Genomic DNA, 21,342 nt, shown 5'->3' with positions numbered 1-21,342 from the left:
CAAAACAAGTTCACTTCAGTTAATCTGTATAAGACATAAAATGTTGTTTATATTAGGCCTTTTTATAAAGCCATCACTTTCTGGTTAATATCTGACAACATTGTATCTATTGTTTGCAGTTCTGCCTATGAAGCCACCTAACTGAACTGAAATTGATAAAAGCCCACCTTTAACTAGCCTACCTGTTTGAAGAATATTGAGTGTATACCTATCAAAGTTCATTTTATTTATGTATTGGGCCTTCAGGGGGTTAATAGGAATGTAACAAAGTTACCTTTCCAATTAAAGCCAATTGCAGTACTCCAGCGGTGTTCCATAAATGTAGCATCATCGTTTTTAAATCCAAAGTCGCGCCAAAAAAAGACAGTGCTGCGCTTCAATCAGACTTCATTTGCAGCACCTGTTTCATTCTCAAACCCGAAAGGAAACTTTCGACCTTCACTGTTTTTTTCCGCGTCCAGGCGGAAAGCCGTGAAGCTCTGCGTATGTATTGTTTTTTATTTATCATTTCTTTAAGATGCAGAAAGCCTTGAAGAAGTATTTTGTAAACATGGACGAGTACCTGGCCAGCATCGGGCTCTACCGAAAAATGATGGCGAGAGACGCGTCCTGTCTGTTTCGAGCTGTTTCTGAGCAGGTAATTCATTAAATTGCACCTTAAATCATGTAAAACTGTATATTTTGCTGTCTTAATCAATAATTGTGGAAATACTCATTTTTAGAAAACCGTTTATGAAGTACCGTAACTGTTGAAATTAGACGACACTTACATGAATATACCTCGCAACTTTCCAGGTGTGCGCGCCATTTTTGACAAGTTATGCAACTTTATTAATGCTTTTATTTTGTTAAAAGCTTTATTACTCCCAGAATTACCATCAAAGAATTCGAAAAGAGTGTGTCAACTTCATGAGGGCAAACAGATGCAACTTTGAGCCTGTGAGTATTGACATTTTTGACATGCGCAGAAACTTTGTGTAACCTGTCATTCATGTGATTATTTATGTTAGTGATATGGTATTACTGTGTTTGCAGTTTGTTGAAGGATCATTTGAGAAGTATTTGGAACGTTTGGAGGATCCTAAGGTTTGTCTTCAGGGTCTCGCATACTAACAGAGCGACCCTTTCAAACTTTCAAAAGTAATGCACTTATGTAATGTACTAAATTCTTAGGAAACTGCAGGTCAAGTGGAGATAAAAGCATTGTCTTTACTGTACAGGTATGCTATGCATTTTGTTTTCATTTTTTTTTTTTTTTTTTTTTTTTTTTTTTGGACCAGTACTTTGCACATTCTATTAGACGTGTTATGAACTGTATTAACTGTCTAAAAGCCTCATTTTTATTTGCAGTATTGTTAGGTAAATTCTCCTTTTAAGCTCCTAATTAGCCTGTATGGTTTGCTTGCTCTCATTGAGATGCCATGTGTTTGGTACAGGACAACAGTATTCTCAAGTATTACATGGTAAAATGCCTAGATCTAGAACTTACTGGATCTTAACTCAAAATCTGATCCAGGTTGTGTCATCCTTTGAAATGAGACTTTGATAATTTTCTGTGTTTAGTTGACTTGAGTCAATCTAAATGTAATGGCCAAGTAATTTGTCAATGGTGTTTGGGGCAGGCGGTGCTTTGTCATTTACAGGTATCCAGGTAAGCCGCCAACAGAGATTGCAGAGGAGGACAATTTACCAAAGGTGAGAAATTACATCATGTATTCAAGTCGGAAACCAAATAAGAATCTAAACTAATACACAATTCTGTTGTACTAGTGAAAAATCATAAGTGAACACACCTGCATCACTTTTGCGCTGCCTATATGATTTATTAATGTATGGTATCTGGCAAATTAATTAGTTTGCATAAAACAAACCACAACGGGTGAGCAATTTAGCTTTTATACGAGTTGACTGAAAGATCTAGCATATACACTCAGTGACCACTTTATTAGGTACACCTCTGTAATACTGGGTTGAACCCCCCACCCCCTTTGCCCCAGAATGGCCTGAATTCTTTGTGGCATAAATTGAACAAGGTGCTGGAAAAATTCTTTAGAGATTCTGCTTCACGCTGTCATGACAGCATCACAGTTACCGCAGATTTGTCGAATGCACATTCATGGTGCGACTGTCCTGTTCCAAAAAAATCCCGAAGGTGTTCTGTTGGATTGAGATCTGGTGACTGTGGAGGACATTGGAGTACACTGAACTCATTGTCATGTGCCTGGAACCAGTTTGAGATGACGTGTGCTTTGTGGCATGGTGCATTATCCTGCTAGAAGTAGCCATTAGAAGATGGTTAGACCAAGGTCATAAAGGGATGCACATGGTCAGCAACAATACTGTGGTAGGCTGTGGCATTTAAATAATGCTCTACTGGTATTAAGGTGCCTAAAGAAAACATACCCCACACCATTAAACCACCACCTCCAGCCTGATCCATTGACACAAGGCAAGATGCTTCCATGGATTCATGTTGTTTACGCCAAATTCTGACCCTTCCATCTGCATGTCTCAGCAGAAATCGAGATTCGTCAGACCAGGTGATGTTTTTTCAGTCATCTACTCTCCTGTTTTGGTGAGCCTGAGTCCTCAGTTTCCTGTTCTAAGCTGACATTAGTGGTACCCGGAGGGGTCTTCTGCTGCTATAGTCTATCCGCCTCAATGTTCGACGTGTTGTATGTTCTATGCAGAAAAGCATTTCTGAACTGTTGTCACGTGTGGTTATTTGGGTTACTGTCATCTTCCTGTCAGCTTGGACCAGTCTGGCCATTCTCCTCTGACCTCTGTCATTAACAGGCCATTTTCGTTCGCAGACTTGCCGCTCACTAGATGTTTTTGGCACCATGAGTAAACTCTAGAGACTGTTGTGCATGGAAAATCCCAGGAGATCAGAAATACTCAAACCAGCCTGTCTGGCACCAACACTCATGCCATGGTTGAAATCACGAAGATCAAAAAAATTTGATTGTTGATTTGAACATTAGCGGAAGCTCCTGACCTATATCTGCATGATTTTATGGATTGCACTGCTGCCATAATTGCATAAATAAGTGTGCAGATGTACCTAATAAAGTGGTCCGTGAGTGTATAACCAATTAAGATTTAGAAAGCACTGAAATATATTAAATGATTAGCAAAATCATTACTTTCCATCATCTTTCATCTCGACACGCCCACAACTCTGGTATCATCTAGTATGAGTTTGAGAGTTTTTGATATTTACAAGTGGGAATCTGTGACTTCATTTTGTCATTCATGTGCTCTGAATTCTTAATTACAGTATTTCCGACTCCACTTAAAGGCTGCATTATATTTGTGAACTGTCCACTTAGACAGGAACCGACTGTCTGATTGCCATGTACAACAAACAACCACAGTTCGGTTTTTGTTTGACTGGTGTGCAACAAAGTGGCCGTTCATTCACAATGGTGCAGCAGTCATAAAAGGTTTTACAGACAATAACTTCAAGACATTAGTGGAAAATATTAGTACTCTTGGTCGGAATTTCCTTCCTTGCAAAAATATTGACTTTTTATGAACTATATACATTTGGGTTTATAGATTTCATGTTGATTTGATACCCAACTGGCTCAAATAAAACTCAAAGATTTGATGCCATGAACCACACAAACTTGGTCAAATCCAATGACTAGTTCTTCAAATGTCATAGTAGCCTGGACACTTGCACATAGTCTTGTATTTCTCCATGCACTTCTGACTCCCTGAAATATAATGGCTCTAGCGAAGCGCCCAAAAAAAAATTCATATTTGCCAGTGTGATCAAATTTGACACAATTGGATAAAAATAATTTTGCATTTTTAATGTTTTTATTTTTTATTAAAAGATAACTGGACACCACTCACTGAACAAAACAAAAATGTAATGATCATATAATGATAATGTAGAGCTTTACTGATGTAGTTTGAAACGTGTATTTAAAAAAAAAAAAAAAAAAAAAGAGGCTCTTGTATAGTGTGCAGTATTCTGTTTTTTTTTTTTTTGGTTTGCAGCCTTAATGTATCATTTGTACTGCTTCTACACTTTAGAAGCAGTACAAATTAAAATGCATTCGAACGTGGGAGACCGGAAATGCAAGGACATGTCAAGAAATTTTGCATTCGGATACGGGCAAAAGTTTGAACTCGGAACTATGAATCCGAATGACAAGAGAAAGCGTGACTAAGGTCTATTGACTGCGCAAGCGCCATCTTTGATGGGAATGACAACGAGGCTGGCAGGGATAGACTTACCATCTCTTCAATGGGCTGTACTGTCGTTTAAAGTGTTTTTGGATCGTTTCGCGGAGAAAACATTGATAAAATATCTGTCCAAGAACATCCAGTATACAAAGAACTCCAGACAGCATGAGTTGTGGAAAATCGGTTGTGATCTAAGAGCTTTATGCTGTTTGTGCCATTGAAGAGATGGTAAGTCTATCCCTCACAGCCTCGTTGTCATTCCCATTAAAAATCAAAGATGGCAAATAGAAGATTGAACCGTCACATACTCGCATGCTGACCTATTGGCTGCAGAGCGCTGGGGTCCTGGGTTGAAAGGCCTATCAACTTTGAAAACAAATGTTTATATATGCTTAAATATTTTGGCCCCAAAGACTAGACAAGGCCCCTTCAGTAGTGCCCTGTGACTGTGAGGGCCCGCAGTCCTCTTATAGGACCCCTTTGCCTCCCTGTTTCTAATATTATTATTATTTTTAGCCACTCTAACACTAATGTCGCGTGTATCATATTTGATATGATCATGACTTTCTAAAGCCTCTACATCAACATAATCAAAACTTTGCTGAAAAACCTGGTGTATGTAGTGTACTAAATGTCTGCTGCCTCCTGGTGAAAGTTTGTGTGCTTTTCTGGATGGAGAAGACCATGTAATTTCATTTCCAAAATGGCTGCCTTCGTATTGTGACGCACTCGTCTTTTTTATGTGAAATCCGATTTGGATAAAAGTAACTAACGTTTATGTTGCTACTGATGTTACAAAATTAGTATTTACTGATTTGAAGCAACATGTGCTTAATTTTATAGAAAAATTGTTAAATGCATATCAAATACAATACAACAGTCTTTTGAGGTAAATCTCTCAATCATCATTACATTTCATACCCACAAAAATCAGCGTTTTGAAATTACTGACCTTTAATTTTTATAAGATATTTAAAGAGTGAACTGCTATTTTATAAATGCAGCTTGCTCTGTCATTATAAAGACCTCATGGATTTACTTGTTTACAAGCTATTATATTGTCGTCTTACTATTACCTCCTGAGACCCAGTAAACTGCAATTACTGATTCTTGAAAAGGGACAAAACATGTCCTACATACAAAAGTCCTCTTTGTTAAACATAAAGAAACTCAATGATAAAATTCTAAAAATATATATATATCTCTATGCGCATATACTTGGGGCATGTATTGCGTATATATTTTCATTAGTTTTTTAAAAAATGCATGCGCTATATTTGGAAGCACATGTAACTTAACTGTTCTCAACAAGAGGTCACAATGGTAAACTGCCAAAAAGTGTTTAACAACAAGTTGTAACTTGAGTACCCCTTTCCCACTTCCTGCTCATGGTGGATGCAACAGCAGAAGCCCAGTAAGTCAAAAACAATTGTTTCTTTTTATTTTAAACAATGTTTAAGTCTCTGTGGTCACAGCTTCAACATGTCAACTCCATTCAAATTATGATAATTTCTGTTAAGAATTGTGGAATAATTTTGTCAACTCCGTCAGAATTTTCATAAGTGTGAAAACTTAACTCCTTTATTCAACACCATTACACTTTTGTTGGATGAATCAAATTAAAATGGTATGCTTTTTAGTATGTCTGACAGAGTTGTCACAAATTACAGTAAGATGTAAGTTATGAAGTCAATAAATGTACATTTTCAGGAAATAATTGTTCTCTTACAATATATCCATTTCAAATTAATTTGGTATTTAAAAAAAAAAAATATTTAAATCATGTTTTGTCCCTTATCTCAAGAGTCAGTGCAATATAGTGTTTGGTGTATAAAAAAAAACATAATTGATTGAAAATCATACTGTATTTGATGTGCTGAATTGTAATGTCTTTTCTATAGATCAAGGTTGTTTAGGCCATACTCCCAAACATGTATCTCTGAAAAACCCAGTCTGTTCTCTATTCCCCAATATTTACTACTGTGGCAAGTATGGGCTGAGGAAAAACTCAAATAACAAAACTCCTTTACAAAAATGAATTGCTGGGTCTCAGGAGGACAATGACCTTCAAATCCTGATGTATCAAATATGAGAGATTATTAGATTATAAATATTATTTAGCTTATAGCTTCAACAGCTTTTTGGCCTGAGTAGTTGGGGATAATAAGATATTGATATTGTTTTCACACACGTGTGTGGTACAAAAGTATAGAGTAAATATGTAAAGTTTGTCGAGACCAACTATAATGTTGGTTTAACAACCTTAAATGCTTGAAATAAAAAAAAAAAAATGTACAGTTATGCAGTCAGAAAGCATGAACATTCCAAAACAAACTCTTAGCTCATTTGAACATTCTGTAAATGTCATGTAGTCTAGGGGATTTATGGCCACTTTGAAAGCAGAAATAATGCCTTTGCAGGGCACTTCGATGGGAGAATAATAATGGTAGCCAAGCTTTAGGGTCGTTCCAAACAGAATTTTCAATCAAATAAAATTACCACTATTTTATAATAATGATATGTATGGTGTAATAATGATATGAGATGTCACTTAATATTTTAATGTCGGCTACAGATTTTCAACACAGATATTTACAGGATTGAAACCTAAAAATTAATTTAATAGAATCCCACAACTAACATTTAACTTGCACTGTGGAAAAAAAAAATTTGCATTTTGTCTTGGCTGTCCAAATATGACCTGCATGGTCTCCCTAAGTGGGCGTCTTTTTTTTTTTATTTTATTTTTTTTACTATTTTGTACTAATGGTTTATAGAGCATTTTTACCAAACCCATGTATAGATGCTGTAGGAGTCTATTTGTTAAATTCTTCAATACTGAAAGTGTTTGAAGTTAAAATATTTCATAATGTATTATTGCTCCTTCAAATATATGCATGTTTACACATTTTGTTACATGGCTCTTTTTGTATGTATAATTTGTAGTATTTACGTTTGTTTACATTTTGATAAGTTAAAAAAAACAAAACAAAAAAACAGCTAAAATGGTCTCTTTAGGAACAGCGGCTGCAAACATTTTTCAGTTGAGTGGTTTCCTTACAACATCTGTCCTGTATGTTTGATTAGAATTAATCTGACTGTAAATAAAAGGGTGTTAAGGGTAGAAAGGGTATTAAAAGAGACTTTAATCAATGAAAATGGATTGCTTGGATCTCTACTTCAAAAGATAGTCTAAAATTAATTGGCCCAGGGGGCCCTAAAGAAAATTGGTCCCGGGGCCCTTGCTACTCATCATACGCCCCTATTTGTGATGTATTATTTACTCTCATCAGAAGCCCTCCCACAAGACATCATATTCTGGTCTGTTGCATTGTCTGAAAAAAAAAAAAAAAAAATTCATGTCCTCAGCCTAGTGTTACTGCCTCTTAAAATCATTCATAAAACTATTCTTACAGCATTTAATATCGCATTAAATTTGATTGGGCAATTTAGATACAAATGGATATGACCAATTTACACATCTGCTCGAGTTTGAATAATGTCATTTATGTTTATGTACCAATGACATTCATTCCACCTCACAGGTTTTGCTGTGTTGCTCAAACAATGGCCACTATGACATTGTATACCCCAAGAATTATCCAATGAATGCGGCAATATGTCAGGGTGAGTTAACCATGCATCAGGACTAAATTCTCAGTGGAATGCAATCTTAACCTTGCAAAATGGTAAACATTTTGCTTTGAAATTGGGTAATATTGTAAGTTTCTCCCACAATTATGAGATGCATATTTTCAGCTCTGTTGTATGAACTGTTATACACTCGTGCCCTGGGCGTTGAGGAGGAAGAGCTGCAGATGGCGCTGGAGGGATTCAGAGGAATGGGGCGGCGGTACAGAAACAGCCAGTCTATGTGCAGTGAGGAGGCTGGCTATGATACCCCAGAGGACCGCACTCAAAGGTCTTCCATTTCATTTCTTTCATCATGGCAAGCATTAAAAATGGTCAGCAGTTGACATGCCACACATTCCTCAAATTAAAGAAACCAATTATGTTTGCATTTCTGTTTGGTGCTGCTAGTGACACATAAATGACACTTCACCTTCTCTATAGAAGAATAGTATACTTTGTAATTAATCTATAACCTGGACATTGGATTGACCAGTAATAATTGTTTTGCTTGGCTTTGTTGTTCTAGAGAGGATTGGGAGCCGAACGGTCAGAACCGCTCCGAAGACAAAGCCAAAGCTGGAGCTGAGGACCAGAAGGTGACTAAATCCACCGTTCATTAGATTTCATTAAAACTTTCATCAGTATTTGATTGACCTCTCTCTCTGCCCCAGGCTACAGAAGGGTCAGGAAAACTGGCTCTACCGTACAAGGTACTGAAGGCCTTAGAGCCAGAGCTGTACCGCAATGTGGAATTTGACGTGTGGCATGACAGCCGCAAAGGTCTGTTCACTCCATTTGCTTTTTAAAAGGTTTTATTATTAACTCTTTGTCTGAATTAATAGGACTGATATGCATAATTAACCAACAGAGTCCATAAGATGAAATAGAAAGCCCCTGCTGCTTGTCAAATATTAGTTCAGCTTTATAGTGTTATTACTAAAAGTGTGAATCTTACAAAGAAATGTCATATTTTGCCCCAAAATCAGTAAAGGAAAAATAAGAAATTACAGTGTATTTGGCATGAAGAAAATGATGCCTATTTTATGACCATTAACATTTTTTGCATTGTGACTTCAGTTGTCATGAAAGTATTCACATTTTGCTCTACTGTCATAATGACTTTTTTATTAATTAGTACAAATTAAATTTAGTAAATACTGTAATACCATATATTTATATATCCTCGTTTGACCCCCGCATCCTTCTGGGTGGACTGTGTGTTTTGTCTTTGCCATACACAATGCATACTTTAATTGAATTTAAACCGACTGATCTCCGTTCAGGACACTCTGGGCTGTCAGTGAAGAGTTAAACTTTGAGTCATGTGACAAAAAAAAAATGGTGCCGATCTTAGTGAAGTTCGTCTTTGGGAGAAATGCCAACAAAACTACATCTGGTAAGAAACCTAATGAAGTTTTTACATTGAAACCTGTTTGAATCAAAAGATTAGAGTCTCTAGTTTCATCCAATATGGCTAAAAAAATGTAAATGGCATTTGTTGTGAAACGGCACGCTGTTAAACACAATGACCACTATAGTGGACTATAGTGCTATTTTCCCCTTATAAAGCCTATATTTACTGTGCATTATTACATTGAGAATCAATGTGTTCATCCAAAAGCTGAAAAATGTTGCTTTCAGAGGCTTCATATGGAGTTAGGATGAAAATAATGTGGATTTCGAACTGTTCTAAGACCAGTGCAGACAGATAGCACACTGGAGGTTAAATGGGGAGCTAGGGTGCATCCTCTCCTAACATCCAGTCAAAAGTTCAGTTTCGGGCTGCAAATGATGTTTGCACCACTCACATGGTTTGCAGACCTGGGACAATGGTAATCAGTATTTGGATTCAGAATTTATAATGTATGATTTTATTTTTGAACCAGAATTATTTAATTTCTGGTTGGTATAATGCTTCAGCACTGGCCATCACTTGTTTGTTTGACTGGCTTCAAAATCTCAATGGTCATTCTTTGCACAAAGAAAAAACATTGTAACAAGTCAAATCATTTTTATTTATGTTTTTATTTTTTATTTTTTTGTGCTTTTCCCAATACACATTGTTCCAAAGCAGCTTTACAGAAAATCAGCTGTAATATCTGTAACATCTCAAAAACAAACAATTTGATGATCTTAATTTTGAATAGCTTGGGCGGAAATTTTAAATTTCACAACTTAGTCCCACTGTCCCCATATGAGGACATCCATTTTTAGGAAAACTATTTTCTCTAAACTGGATAAATGTATATATTTATTGTGCAAGTTTATTAGAGGAAACTAGTTACAAATCAAAAAAAGGAAATGAAAAATACACCCAGCAGTCACGCACGGGTCTCATGGGGATATATATCAGTAATGACAATTGGGGGAAATGTCAAAGAAAGAAATCTGATACTTCACACCAAAATGAAAATTTGCTTAATTTACCCTCATGTCTGTCTTCTGTGGAACACAAAAGGAGGGGTTGGGCAGAATGTTAGTCTCAGTCTCCATTCACTTGCATTGTATAGAAAAGTATGCAATAAAGTGCCTAACATCGCCTTTGTGTTCCTCATAAGAATTAAAGGATTAAACGGACAGGTCAAGTTTAACAACTTGAGGGAAAATAAATGACATTTTTTTTCTTTTTAGGGTTAGCTATTCTTTCAGTGGCCCCAAAATTAAGCTTCAGTTTCTTAATGCAAAATGTAACCAACTTTATCTTGTGATTTTGGGGTAAAATATGACCTGGATATGTTCTTGATGGTTTGTGATTTCACCAAAAATGCCCTTGGGAATGCCTGTAGGCAAGTTTAAATCAAGTATCACCTAATGAGGGACAGTAGGTAAGTGTTTACCGGCTATTCATTTGTCAAGTCTAACATGCTTGCAGTATTTCCTTAAAATATACCAGTTAGTTTTCATTTTACTTTAATGAAATTGGCATTTGAGTCCATAGTTATGTTAGTGTCTGCATGTTGCTGATAGCATGTACCTTTTGATAATCCTTTGTTCTAGAGCTACAGAAGACTGATTACATGGTGTTTGCTGGCAGGCAGTATTTTTTGGGAGATAAATGTCAGGTGGGGCAAAATCCATCATCAGGTTCAAGTATCAACACCGTTCCAAAATGTGATCTCATTATGGCAAACCCCTGCTTTTAGCAGTATTTCCGCCTCTTACATAGATCTCCATGTTTTGTTTCCCAGGTCCGTTTAGATCCAAAGGGAAAGTATTACAATGCTTTCATACAGGAAGTAGGGACTCACACCACTGCTGTGACTGTGTTCATTGAAGAGCTTGGAGAAAAGTGAGTCTCCACTTTCTCATCCGTACACATCTCTGAGCATCACTAAATGTCATCTTTCATTCCTCAAGGCACCTGGTTTCCTTGACCAATCTGAAGCCAGTGAATCCTGTGCCAGCCTGGAACATCACGCCAAGCAGAAAGGGAAACTCCTACAACCATCCAGAGCAGTACGCTGGAGAATTAGGTGGGCCACTTCTCCTCTTCACTTGCATTAGGGCCCATTCAGTGCTCACTTTTCGGAGTACACTAATATACTCAGCAAAAAAAGAAATGTCCCTTTTTCAGGACACTGTATTTTAAAGATAATTTTGTAAAAATCCAAATAACTTTACAGACCTTTATTGTAAAGCGTTTAAACAATGTTTTCCATGCTTGTTCAGTGAACCATAAACAATTAATGAACATGTGTCATATGTTCATACAAATATTTACGTTAAGTTTGCTGAGAATAAAAGCAGTTGAAAGTGAGAGGATGTTTCTGTTTTTGCTGAGTTTATATAGGTGGCCTCCAAGCTATTAGACATGGACTAAAAAAACAAAACTCAATTTCTGATTTCATGGAAATTGAGGATCAGTAATAGTCTGCAGGGCACTTGAACAGATCAGATTGTATGCTGGGTCACTATAAAGTGTTTCTCTTATAAAGACCCAGAGCTGCGCGGGAGGCGACGGTTCTTCAAGAAGCCTCGTGGTAAGGAGATGTTGATGGCAGTGTCTTACAGTCGTCCTCAGACTGGTTTACCTCCCCGCCTGCAACCCGGGCCTGGAAACATTCACCCTGTCCGTTCTCCAGGAGTGCACGGCCCGGCTCTACCTCCTGCAGGTCTGGCCTATGAACACTACCGACCTCACCCTCCGCACAGACATCCTCGTGGGTACGGACCACCCAGGTCAGGCAGATGCTTGGTTACAGACACATATTCATTATTTGCTCTTCTTGTTTTCTTCTGAAATTGATTAAAAACAGGGTTCCCACAGTCATGGGGAACTTAGAGATATCAGGGAATTTTAAAATTGTGATGACTAGGCCTGGAAAAAAATTTCATACGCTAGAAAATTATTTTTGAGTGCAGTCTCTTGAAAATTACCTTTTTAAAAATCTTTATCTAGTAATCACAAACTGAAAGTCATAAATTCATTGGTCGAAAGGTGTGGGAGCCCTGTTAAATGTAAATCACTTTACTGTCCTTAAGGCGGGGTTACACTACACAACTTTTTAAAATCTGAACATGCACAAGATTTCCTCTGTAGTCATGGGTAGTTGGCTAAAAATGTCCTCTGAATAGATTGGAGTTGGTACCCATCATATACTTTGCAATTTCCTGTGAAATCTGTCTGCAGACTGGAGCTGACAAACTCTGATTTTATACAGATTTTCAGTTGGGCCGAGTCTGCTGAAGTTATACAGTGTAATCCAGCATTTACTCATTTATTGGATATCCTTTGCATGTGACTATTTTTTGTGGTCCCTCCGCTATGCCACATCTCTTCTTGTCTGAAGTTCGGCCCGATTCCTGAACCGACACCACCTTTTTGAACCAGAGATGGCCTATTATCCCAGTCCCGGCAAGCGCTGCTACCAGAGTTATGATAACTACTCATTCAGGTCTCGGTAGGGAAAACTTCTGGAAACATTTACTTTAAGTAGATTATAGACCTTAGTCATAATAGATGTTACACTTAATTTGACGTGAAGGAAAACGAAGCTGTAATGTACATAAGTACAGTTTGCTAAATATGTTATATGCACAATTGTCACTTCAAGTGCCGAATGTGGGTAAAAAAATGGCTTTATCCAGTTACTGTACTTGTGTAGCTAATATTCTGTGTATCAGTATGCTGTTGTTTAAAGGAATAGTTCACACAAAAATGATTTTCTCATCATTTACTCACCCTCATGCAATCCCAGATGTGCATGACTTACTTTCTTCTGCAGAACACATGAAGATTTTTAGAAAAATATCTCGGCTCTGTTGGTCCTCACAATGCAAGTGAATAGTGACCAGAACTTTGAAGCTCCATAAAGCACACAAAGGCAACTTAAAAGTAATCCATGTCTTCTGAAGTGATCTAATTGATTTTGAATGAGAACAGACCAACATATAAGTCCTTTTTCACTATAAATCTTGACATCAGCAGTCTCCTTGGCAATCATGATTTCAAACTTGATTACACTTTCTAGTGCTCAACGCGTGCGCAGGGTGCTAGATGGCACTAGGAACCTTGAATTTTCATTTTTGGGTGAACTTTTCCTTTTATGGAGTTTAGTTTTTCACAACATTTTTCACTTGTATTTTGTTATTCCTGAAAATCTTTATATATGGATAAATGTACAGTATACCCCCCCCCCCCCCCCCCAATTTTAAGTGTTTAAAAATTGTCAATTTTTATTGGCTAAAATTGTATGGCAATTCAGTCAGAGTACAATCAACTAAAATCAAAATGGCATGGCAATGTATTGCCTATATTTAAAGGATGTTTTCGTATAAAGACCAAAACTCGGATCTGTGTATAAATGAATGGTGTGTGTGTGTGTGTGTGTGTGTAGGAGTCGTCGACGGCAGATGCACACTCTAAATAAAGAGTGTCTGAGCTGTGTTCCTGAGCCAGGAGAGGAAACCCAGGACGTGGAGGGCAGTATCACCTTCTATGAGATTGAAGAGACTGATGAAAGTGCCTTCTCACCAATACCAGTGAGACACCCAGTCGTCTTTACTAACAGCTGGGAATGTGATTTGGGCTTTGTTTAAATTACCTTACTACTTTTTTTTTCTGTCTGGTTCTGAAGGGTCAAGCGGTCCCCAGCCCCATGGTTCCAGGGGCCACTGCTTACTGGGTGCCAAGGGTCCCCAGTCCAGTCCCTCCATCAGGCAAACAGCACATGACATCATCAGAGGAGGACCCTGATGAAAGGAGCACTACTGCTGACCAAGGTACAGCTAACATTTTGTTCAAGCTATAAATATGCATCTGATTTGCTATAGAATGTTTAATAATTGCATAGTTGCATCCATTAGTGCTGCCCAATTAATTGAATAATCGAGATTACAATTACAGATGCCACAATTAACTATTGTTAAGTGTCAATTAATAGCAGTCCATGTAGTCTAATGTTGTTTACTCAATTTTCAATGTAATTTTCTGTTTAACACATTGTTGCGGTGTTTGAGCATTGTAACCAGTTCACAGACATGTCTGTTGCTCGCTTTCTGTATAATTGTTAAAAACGGCTTTGTTTTTATGCTTTTAAAAGGGCCAATGTGAAGTTGACTGTTTAGGCAACTAATTTACAAATGTTCATAATGGCAATAAAGTAATTCAGTAAACACTGTTCTTTGTTTGTTTTGGATGTATAGCTGAATAAAGCATGCAGCTGATCCACCCAAAATAAGTAATTTAATGGTTTACATTTTATTATTCGGTAATTATTGTGGTTTATTACTATTAGGGCTGTCAACCTTTTTCTTTTTTTTTATTACATGTGGCAATTTAATTAATCAAATCACCAATATTTTCTGAGAAAGGCCCCCAAATAAAGATGATTTATTATATAATAATTGTAAATGGCCTATATAATATTCAAATTAAAATGTATTATATTATTGTGGCTGAAGAAGCATTGATTATATAAGTGGCTTTATAATGTATTTTCATTTCCATATCTTGGGCATCTTTACCATACTGTGTAGTTAGGCCTTTTTCCATAAGCCTATTAATTTTTTTTTTTTTTTTTTTTTTTTTTCTTTTTTTTGCCTACTCTAGACTAATCCATTTTCATTTGAGTTGATCAGTCTATCACAGAATGTGCTCTGTCTGCACAATTTAAAATGTTTATGTAGCATGTGCACATGCTTCAGACGGTCTCACTTTGGGTCTCGCATGTCATGTTTCAGCATCTCATGCCATAAATGCACATTTTTAAGATGCTATGTCAGGTTAAATGTAGATTGAAACTGGAAAATGTCACGATTCCTTGCATTCTATTGTGGTTTGCCTAACTGTCTTTGACGTGCAAAAGCACATCATCTGTATAAGGCTCCGTATTCACTTTGTGCTGCCAGGTCTCGTTGGTTTGAGGATGCGTGTTGCCTGTACAGCTCAAGTTAAGGCTGTCCCCTGCTGACTGTGCAACGCAAAATCATTAAGGCTTAATACAGAATTTAGCGGGCATGATTAATTGCATTATTTTAAGTGTTATTTTCATAATTGGCGTTAAATCAACAGCCCTAATTACTATATATTGTTATATTGGTATCATTCTAAATATCATTCTTGCTTGTGTTCATTTAGTGAAAAACTGTGGGATACATGCCTTGATTTTAGCTTTTACATTACACATTTGAAATGTGCTTGATGACAATAGCTGAAATGGTTAAAATAATGGCTCCTCTAATTAAAAAAACATTAAGCCTTTTTTTTTTTTTACGTTGTGCCTCACATCAGAGAGTTTGCTTTGAGCAGCTCACTAGGTTTCGAGACGGCCCATATGTGTTATAATGGATGGATGTTAATTTGATCTGTTTGTGCTGCCTAGGTGAATACGCAGAGGAGTACCTCTACTCTGCCTCAGGTAAGTTCATTAATGGCTACAATGTTGGTGTTACTTCAGCATTATGCACCTGTCATGGTATCCTGTGTGCACTGTTCTTAAAGCATCATATTCTTGTATTGCAGAGGCTGGATTTCAGAGTCCATCTGTGTATGCTGCAGCAGCTGAGTCTACCACCAATCTGGTACTGTCTTCTATATGACTTCATTTGTCAAATTTGTCCACCAAAATGCTGATACTGTGGCTGGCATGAGTTCCGTGGGGAAAATCTGGAGCGCTACACAATCTCTACTAAACCAATTACTGTTTTCCCCAGTGTTTGAGAATGTTGAAAAGGGGACAATACTTCATAAAACTTATGAAGGGGAAACTGTGATTAATGTCTTGTGTATATAAATTTGCTTGTCTTGAACAATTTTATAAATTTGCATAACTATTGCAGAAACTGCAAGATGTTGATAAATGTCAAATTGCATTTAGTTCTAGTGCTAAATGAGGAAAGGAATTTGTAAAATTATCAGCATAACTGTATAATGTGTCTTGTAGACCATTCAAGAAGGCAGTTCTCGCGCTGGGTCGCCACAAGAGGGTGTCGCTACCTACAGTTACTCTCAACAGGCAAGTATACCTCATCACAAACCCACAGTTTTAGTCATCGTAACATTGTGTTGCTCAGCCTCTCTAAACAAACCGATGGGATGTGTGTAACTCCATCATCCTCTCAGGTGGTTGTGAAGTCATCTGTCATCTCTTCCTCTCAGCCAATTAACTCGGCCCCGGCAGCAATCTTCACCTCAAACTCCTCCTCTTCATCCTCTGGGAGCTCTCAGACCCCTCCAAACCCCCTCCAGCCCAACAACATCCTCACACCTGGACAGCCTCCACCACAGAATGTTCTGGGAAGATCTGGTATACAGTTTAATCTGAAATATACATACAGCATCTCTCTAGGCGGCTATTAACACTAGACAGTTAATAAGCTAAGGCATGCATCACTCTATTGCTCATACTCGGGTTAGAGGTTTGAACAAACCTTTAACTTAAGTATCAAACTATAGTGTGTAACTGCTATGGACATGAATTATATCAAAATCATGTGGCTTTTTGTTATACAGTAGGTGTGCGGTTGCGTTTCTATGCAATAGGAATTTTTGCCTGCTGTTCTATGAAACGGACTATAAAATCCTTGCAGGATGAATCCGAGCTTGATTTAGCTGATTACATTTATATTTGTGATCTAGCAAACCACATATGTACATTTAATCCGGTTACATTTTATGCCATTTTCCCCCAGCAGTTCCGTGGTTTGTGAATGAGCTGGGAGAGCCGGTTGCCATGGCACCACCTCCGCCCTACTCTTATGACCCCAATGGCAGCGACCTTCCAAGAGGTCAGATGAACCCTCCTACTATTTGGTTAATTATATACTAAATATTTGTCTAATATTTAATTTCAATGTCTTTTCTCAGATTGTAAAGTTCTCCAGTACTACTACAATTTGGGGGTTCAGGTAAGTTATATTGATAACTTCTGTATGAGCTAAATATAATAACTTTACAGCACCTTTTAGCAATTTGGCACAAAGTGCTTCATAAAATTTAAAATACACTCAGTAAGGCACAACACATTCACATAGTAATAAAAGCAGGTCTATACAAATGAGTTTTTAAACAAGACTTAAAAACAGACATAGAATCAGCAGATCTAATATCCCATGTCAGGCTGTTCCATAATCGTGGGGCTTTCACTACAAAAGGTCTATCACCTTTAGTTTTGAATCCGAATCTTGGAACAACCATCAGTTCATGACAAGAAGATCGTAGATGTCTAACCTTTTTGTAAGGTCTTAAAAGTTCTGCTAAATACTCTGGTGCCAAACCATGTAATGATTTATATGTAACTAAAGCCTTAAAATCAGCCCTAAAGTGAATTGGTAACCAATGCAAAGAAGCTAAAGCTGGAGTAATATGATTTGAAGACCTAATTCTTGTCAAAAGTCTAGCTGCAGCATTTTGCACTGACTGTAGCCAAGTGCTTTGATTTAAGGTGGAAAACGACATTACAATGATCGGTAAACCTTTACAATAAGGTTCCATTTGTTAACTTTAATGCATTAGGTATCATGAACTAACAATGAACAATATATTTTATACAGAATTTGTTCCTTAGTTAATGTTAGTTAATAAAAATACAACTGTTCATTGTTAGTTCATTGTGCATAAACTAATGTTAACAAATGGAACGTTATTGTAATGTTACCCAATAATCTTGGTGAAACTAAATAAAAGCATGTATAAGCTTCAAAGTATCCCTAAAACACAAGACATGTCTAACCTTGGAAATAATCCTTAACTGATTAAAAACAAGGCTGAACTAACTGCCTGACGTGATAGTCAAAACTGAAATTTGTATCAAAATAGACATCCAAATTTCTCACCACCGGCTGAATATTTGGGACCACCTGTCCAAGTGCTTACTCAATCTGTTTTATGTATTTTATTTTTTTTTTTTTTAAATCAAGACCAATTATTACAACCTGTCTTTTATCGGTATTTAACAAAGAAATTACATGCCATCCAATTTTTTTATACATATACACTCTTGAAAATGTAAATTAGTCAGATCATTGGGATTCAACGACAAATACAACTGCAGCCTAGCAATGAAAATGTATATTATCGAATCGCATAGCCAAGCGGTAACATGTATAGTGAAAATAACATGGCCTCAACAGAGATCCTTGTGGAATACCACTATTAATTGTATTTAACAGTTGGAATAAAATGACTGACTGACTGATTTGAATCAAGTATTTATATTTTTAAATGTACTATGTTTTAGAGTTCAACTGATAGTGGATTTTGCAGATACCGATAACTATGGTGGTGGGAAAGGCAAAAAACAATTAATCAGCCAATAGTTTTTAAAATTGATTTATATATTTAAATAGATTTAAAAAAAAAAAAAAAAAAAAAAAATCTTCTTTCCTTACCATGACGGGCACAGACAAAGTCCTAAATAAATAAAATCCTAGATGCAGTTTATTGTTCAACCAAAAACCCAAAAATATCCAGGGAAAAATTACTTTAAAAAGTATGAACAAGCCCGAAACACACCTCGGCCTTTTGTTTTGAAATGATGAAAAAACTATCTGCAACTATCGCAATAGATATTTGCAGATAATGATAGTTCCAAAAAGCAACTATCGGCATTGATTAATCGGTAAAACATATACATCGGTGTGACGAGGAGGAGAGTGTGGCCGGGCCGTGAGGACGCATGCCCGGCAATCAGCCGGGAGGGGGATAAAGACGAGCCGGAGGTGCCAGTTCGAGAGAGAGACACGCAACCGCTGTGTGTGTCTGTGTTTAAGTTGATTTATGTTGACCGTTCTGCCGGTTCCCGCCGCCTCCTTCCCGGGTTTCGGCACCAAAGTTATGGGGTTCACAGGACCGGCGAGGAGGTGGGAACTGGTAGAGCAGTCAACATAATTTTAATGACATAATTGAACACACAGACATACGCCCGTGCGTCTCGCTAACTAACTGGTGACCCTGGCTTTTCTTTATCCCCCCTCCTGGCTGATTAGGACAATTCAGTGCCGGGCGTGCGTCCTCGCCCGGCCACGCCCTCCTCCTGGTCACAATCCATCTACCTCGGTTTCATGACAACTTATGTATTTCAATGGAAATGTGACTTTTATTCCCACTGACAATTACGTGAGTCAAAACAAGCATCAATTGTTACAAGATAAAACTGAAATGCGCAGGTTTTTTTAAACATATACTTTTTTAAATTTGAAGGATGATTATTTAATTAATAAAGGGAAACGTCATTATGTGACTACACATTACTTTACGGAGAGCTTATAACCTTAAAGTCTTGCCTTAAAAACAAATGAAGCAACCACATTAAGTACAGAGTTGGTTACAAAGTGTTATGTAGATTGCTTTTGAAATATAAACTGATACAGATTACAAATTACACAGCTAAATGTTATTGCTAATGTTATTAGTAATGAAACTTTTTTTTTTTTTTTTTTTTTTTTAAATTACACTTTAGGTAATCTAATTTCATTACTCATTGCATGTTTTGATTAAATCTAATTTTAAATGTATTCATTTAACACTCCTTTCATTAAACATTAGTAATAAACAAGAAAAAGTTCTGCATGCTGCTGTTGCTTGCAATAAAATGTGACAAATTTACAGATACAACGTTAAGTCATGCAGCTTTCATCAGGCATTACCGTTTAATTTTAATCAGTGACTTATGCTCTAGTTATTGCTATTGGCAGATTTGTAATGTAATCAAAATTGCACTCATGTAATCCATTAAAGTAATCTGATTATGCTTATTTTAAAATTTTATTATCCAATTACAAGTATTTTATTTTTGGATTCTGATCATGTAATCCAAATTACATGTTATCTGTTACTACCCAACACTAGTTACTAACTAACTAGTGGTTAATAAGCCACTAGTGTGAGCTTTACATCCCGTTGTATGTAAGGCCTTACGAACGGCTGGTCCAACCTTACCCAGCTGACTCTAGATAATCTCTCATTAGCTGTTTGCTTGCTTGTGTAGTCATAAGGCATGTTCTATGTAATATTACAGAGTGCTTTCTACTTTCTTGCAGTGGTATCAGCAGAGTTACTGGCACTCTATGGTGCACATGCAGCAGGTTTACCCGCAGTCAGCTGCAGAGTCTCAGTTCCAGGCATACCAGGGCAACGCTTCTGCCGCTGATCACACCGTACCCCAGGCCTACCCTGAGCCGGTTCGCGTGTGTCCCCATCCACAAGGAGATACGCACAGCAATGGTCAGCGTCCATTCTCTGCTGTCCCCACCAAAAAACTCCACACTCTCAACTATCACATCTGCCTTAAGTTTGTCAAAAAGTCTACTCTTTCCTGCACTGTATGCTCTCACTCACCTCCGTACCCTCCTCTCCTCAGGCACCACTCTGGCTATGGAGCCCCCTCCCACGGTGGTCCCCGGCACAGTGTACTATCCCCTGGTACAGGAGCAGTGTGGCCAGCCACCGTTACACCCCACCTATGAGCCCTATGTTCCCGTGCTCTCCACAACATACCACTACCTCACGCCCTGGACGCCCGGTGCCGGGCAGCATCCTCGAATCCACCATGCCACCTATTGCCCATCCTCTCACACCCCCGTCAACTATATCAGCACCCCCACTCACCCCACGCACCTGCAGCACTCACAGTTCGTCTAAGTCTTGTTTACCAGCAAAAAAGTTCTAGTTTATGTTGTTCAGTTGTTAGATTTGGTATTGTTTTCACAGTAAAATGGTTATTTAGGGATCCTGCAGTGTTACTCATTACATAAACAGAAGTTCTAGTGGCAAGACAGAGTAGATGTGCGTTAACACCCTGCATGTCGTCTTCCAAACAAACCTCATTTCAGTCTAACATTTAACCAGCATATATTGGATTCTTCCCCATTATTTGAGGATTTTAAAAGGTGACTGGGTTCTAAATGTAATTAGCATTCCCTTCTCATTTGTTTTTACAAATGTTTGCATGCTTCCAGAATGTAGTTTAGCAACACACCAGGAGTTCAAGCCTTAGAAAACCATTGTCTGTTGTTTTTTCTATGTCAAAAAAGAAGTCACTTATAATATCTGCACAAATAAAAAAAAAG

At 37.4% G+C, this 21,342-nt stretch overlaps 1 protein-coding gene across 1 annotated transcript; it reads left to right on the top strand.

Annotated features, from left to right (window-relative positions):
• The first annotated feature begins 517 nt into the window (after window positions 1–517).
• LOC127431047 (putative bifunctional UDP-N-acetylglucosamine transferase and deubiquitinase ALG13) lies at window positions 518–20,920 on the top strand. The gene is made up of 24 exons (XM_051681269.1): window positions 518–637; window positions 856–939; window positions 1,036–1,086; window positions 1,174–1,220; window positions 1,623–1,695; window positions 7,746–7,827; window positions 7,960–8,122; window positions 8,360–8,429; window positions 8,505–8,613; window positions 10,831–10,895; window positions 11,022–11,122; window positions 11,191–11,306; window positions 11,769–12,012; window positions 12,624–12,734; window positions 13,671–13,815; window positions 13,911–14,055; window positions 15,657–15,692; window positions 15,797–15,855; window positions 16,218–16,289; window positions 16,397–16,580; window positions 16,966–17,061; window positions 17,141–17,181; window positions 20,314–20,497; window positions 20,634–20,920. Exons 1-24 carry the CDS (start codon window positions 518–520, stop codon window positions 20,912–20,914), a joined length of 2,679 nt encoding a protein of 892 aa, XP_051537229.1. The 3' UTR covers window positions 20,915–20,920.
• The last annotated feature ends 422 nt before the right edge of the window (window positions 20,921–21,342 follow it).

The sequence above is a fragment of the Myxocyprinus asiaticus genome, chromosome 40 (assembly GCF_019703515.2).
Source record: "Myxocyprinus asiaticus isolate MX2 ecotype Aquarium Trade chromosome 40, UBuf_Myxa_2, whole genome shotgun sequence".
In the NCBI taxonomy this organism is placed as follows: Eukaryota; Metazoa; Chordata; class Actinopteri; order Cypriniformes; family Catostomidae; genus Myxocyprinus; species Myxocyprinus asiaticus.
The sequence above is the reverse complement of the archived record's forward strand: the minus strand, read 5'-3'. Positions and strand labels throughout refer to the sequence as shown.

Bases quoted from the DNA above. Each gene is read 5' to 3' on its own strand.
- LOC127431047 (XM_051681269.1), top strand. From the start codon at position 518: ATGCAGAAAGCCTTGAAGAAGTATTTTGTAAACATGGACGAGTACCTG. The intron at 12,013-12,623 runs GTCAGGCAGATG...TCTTGTCTGAAG, and splicing joins CGTGGGTACGGACCACCCAG to TTCGGCCCGATTCCTGAACC. The intron at 13,816-13,910 runs GTGAGACACCCA...CTGGTTCTGAAG, and splicing joins GTGCCTTCTCACCAATACCA to GGTCAAGCGGTCCCCAGCCC.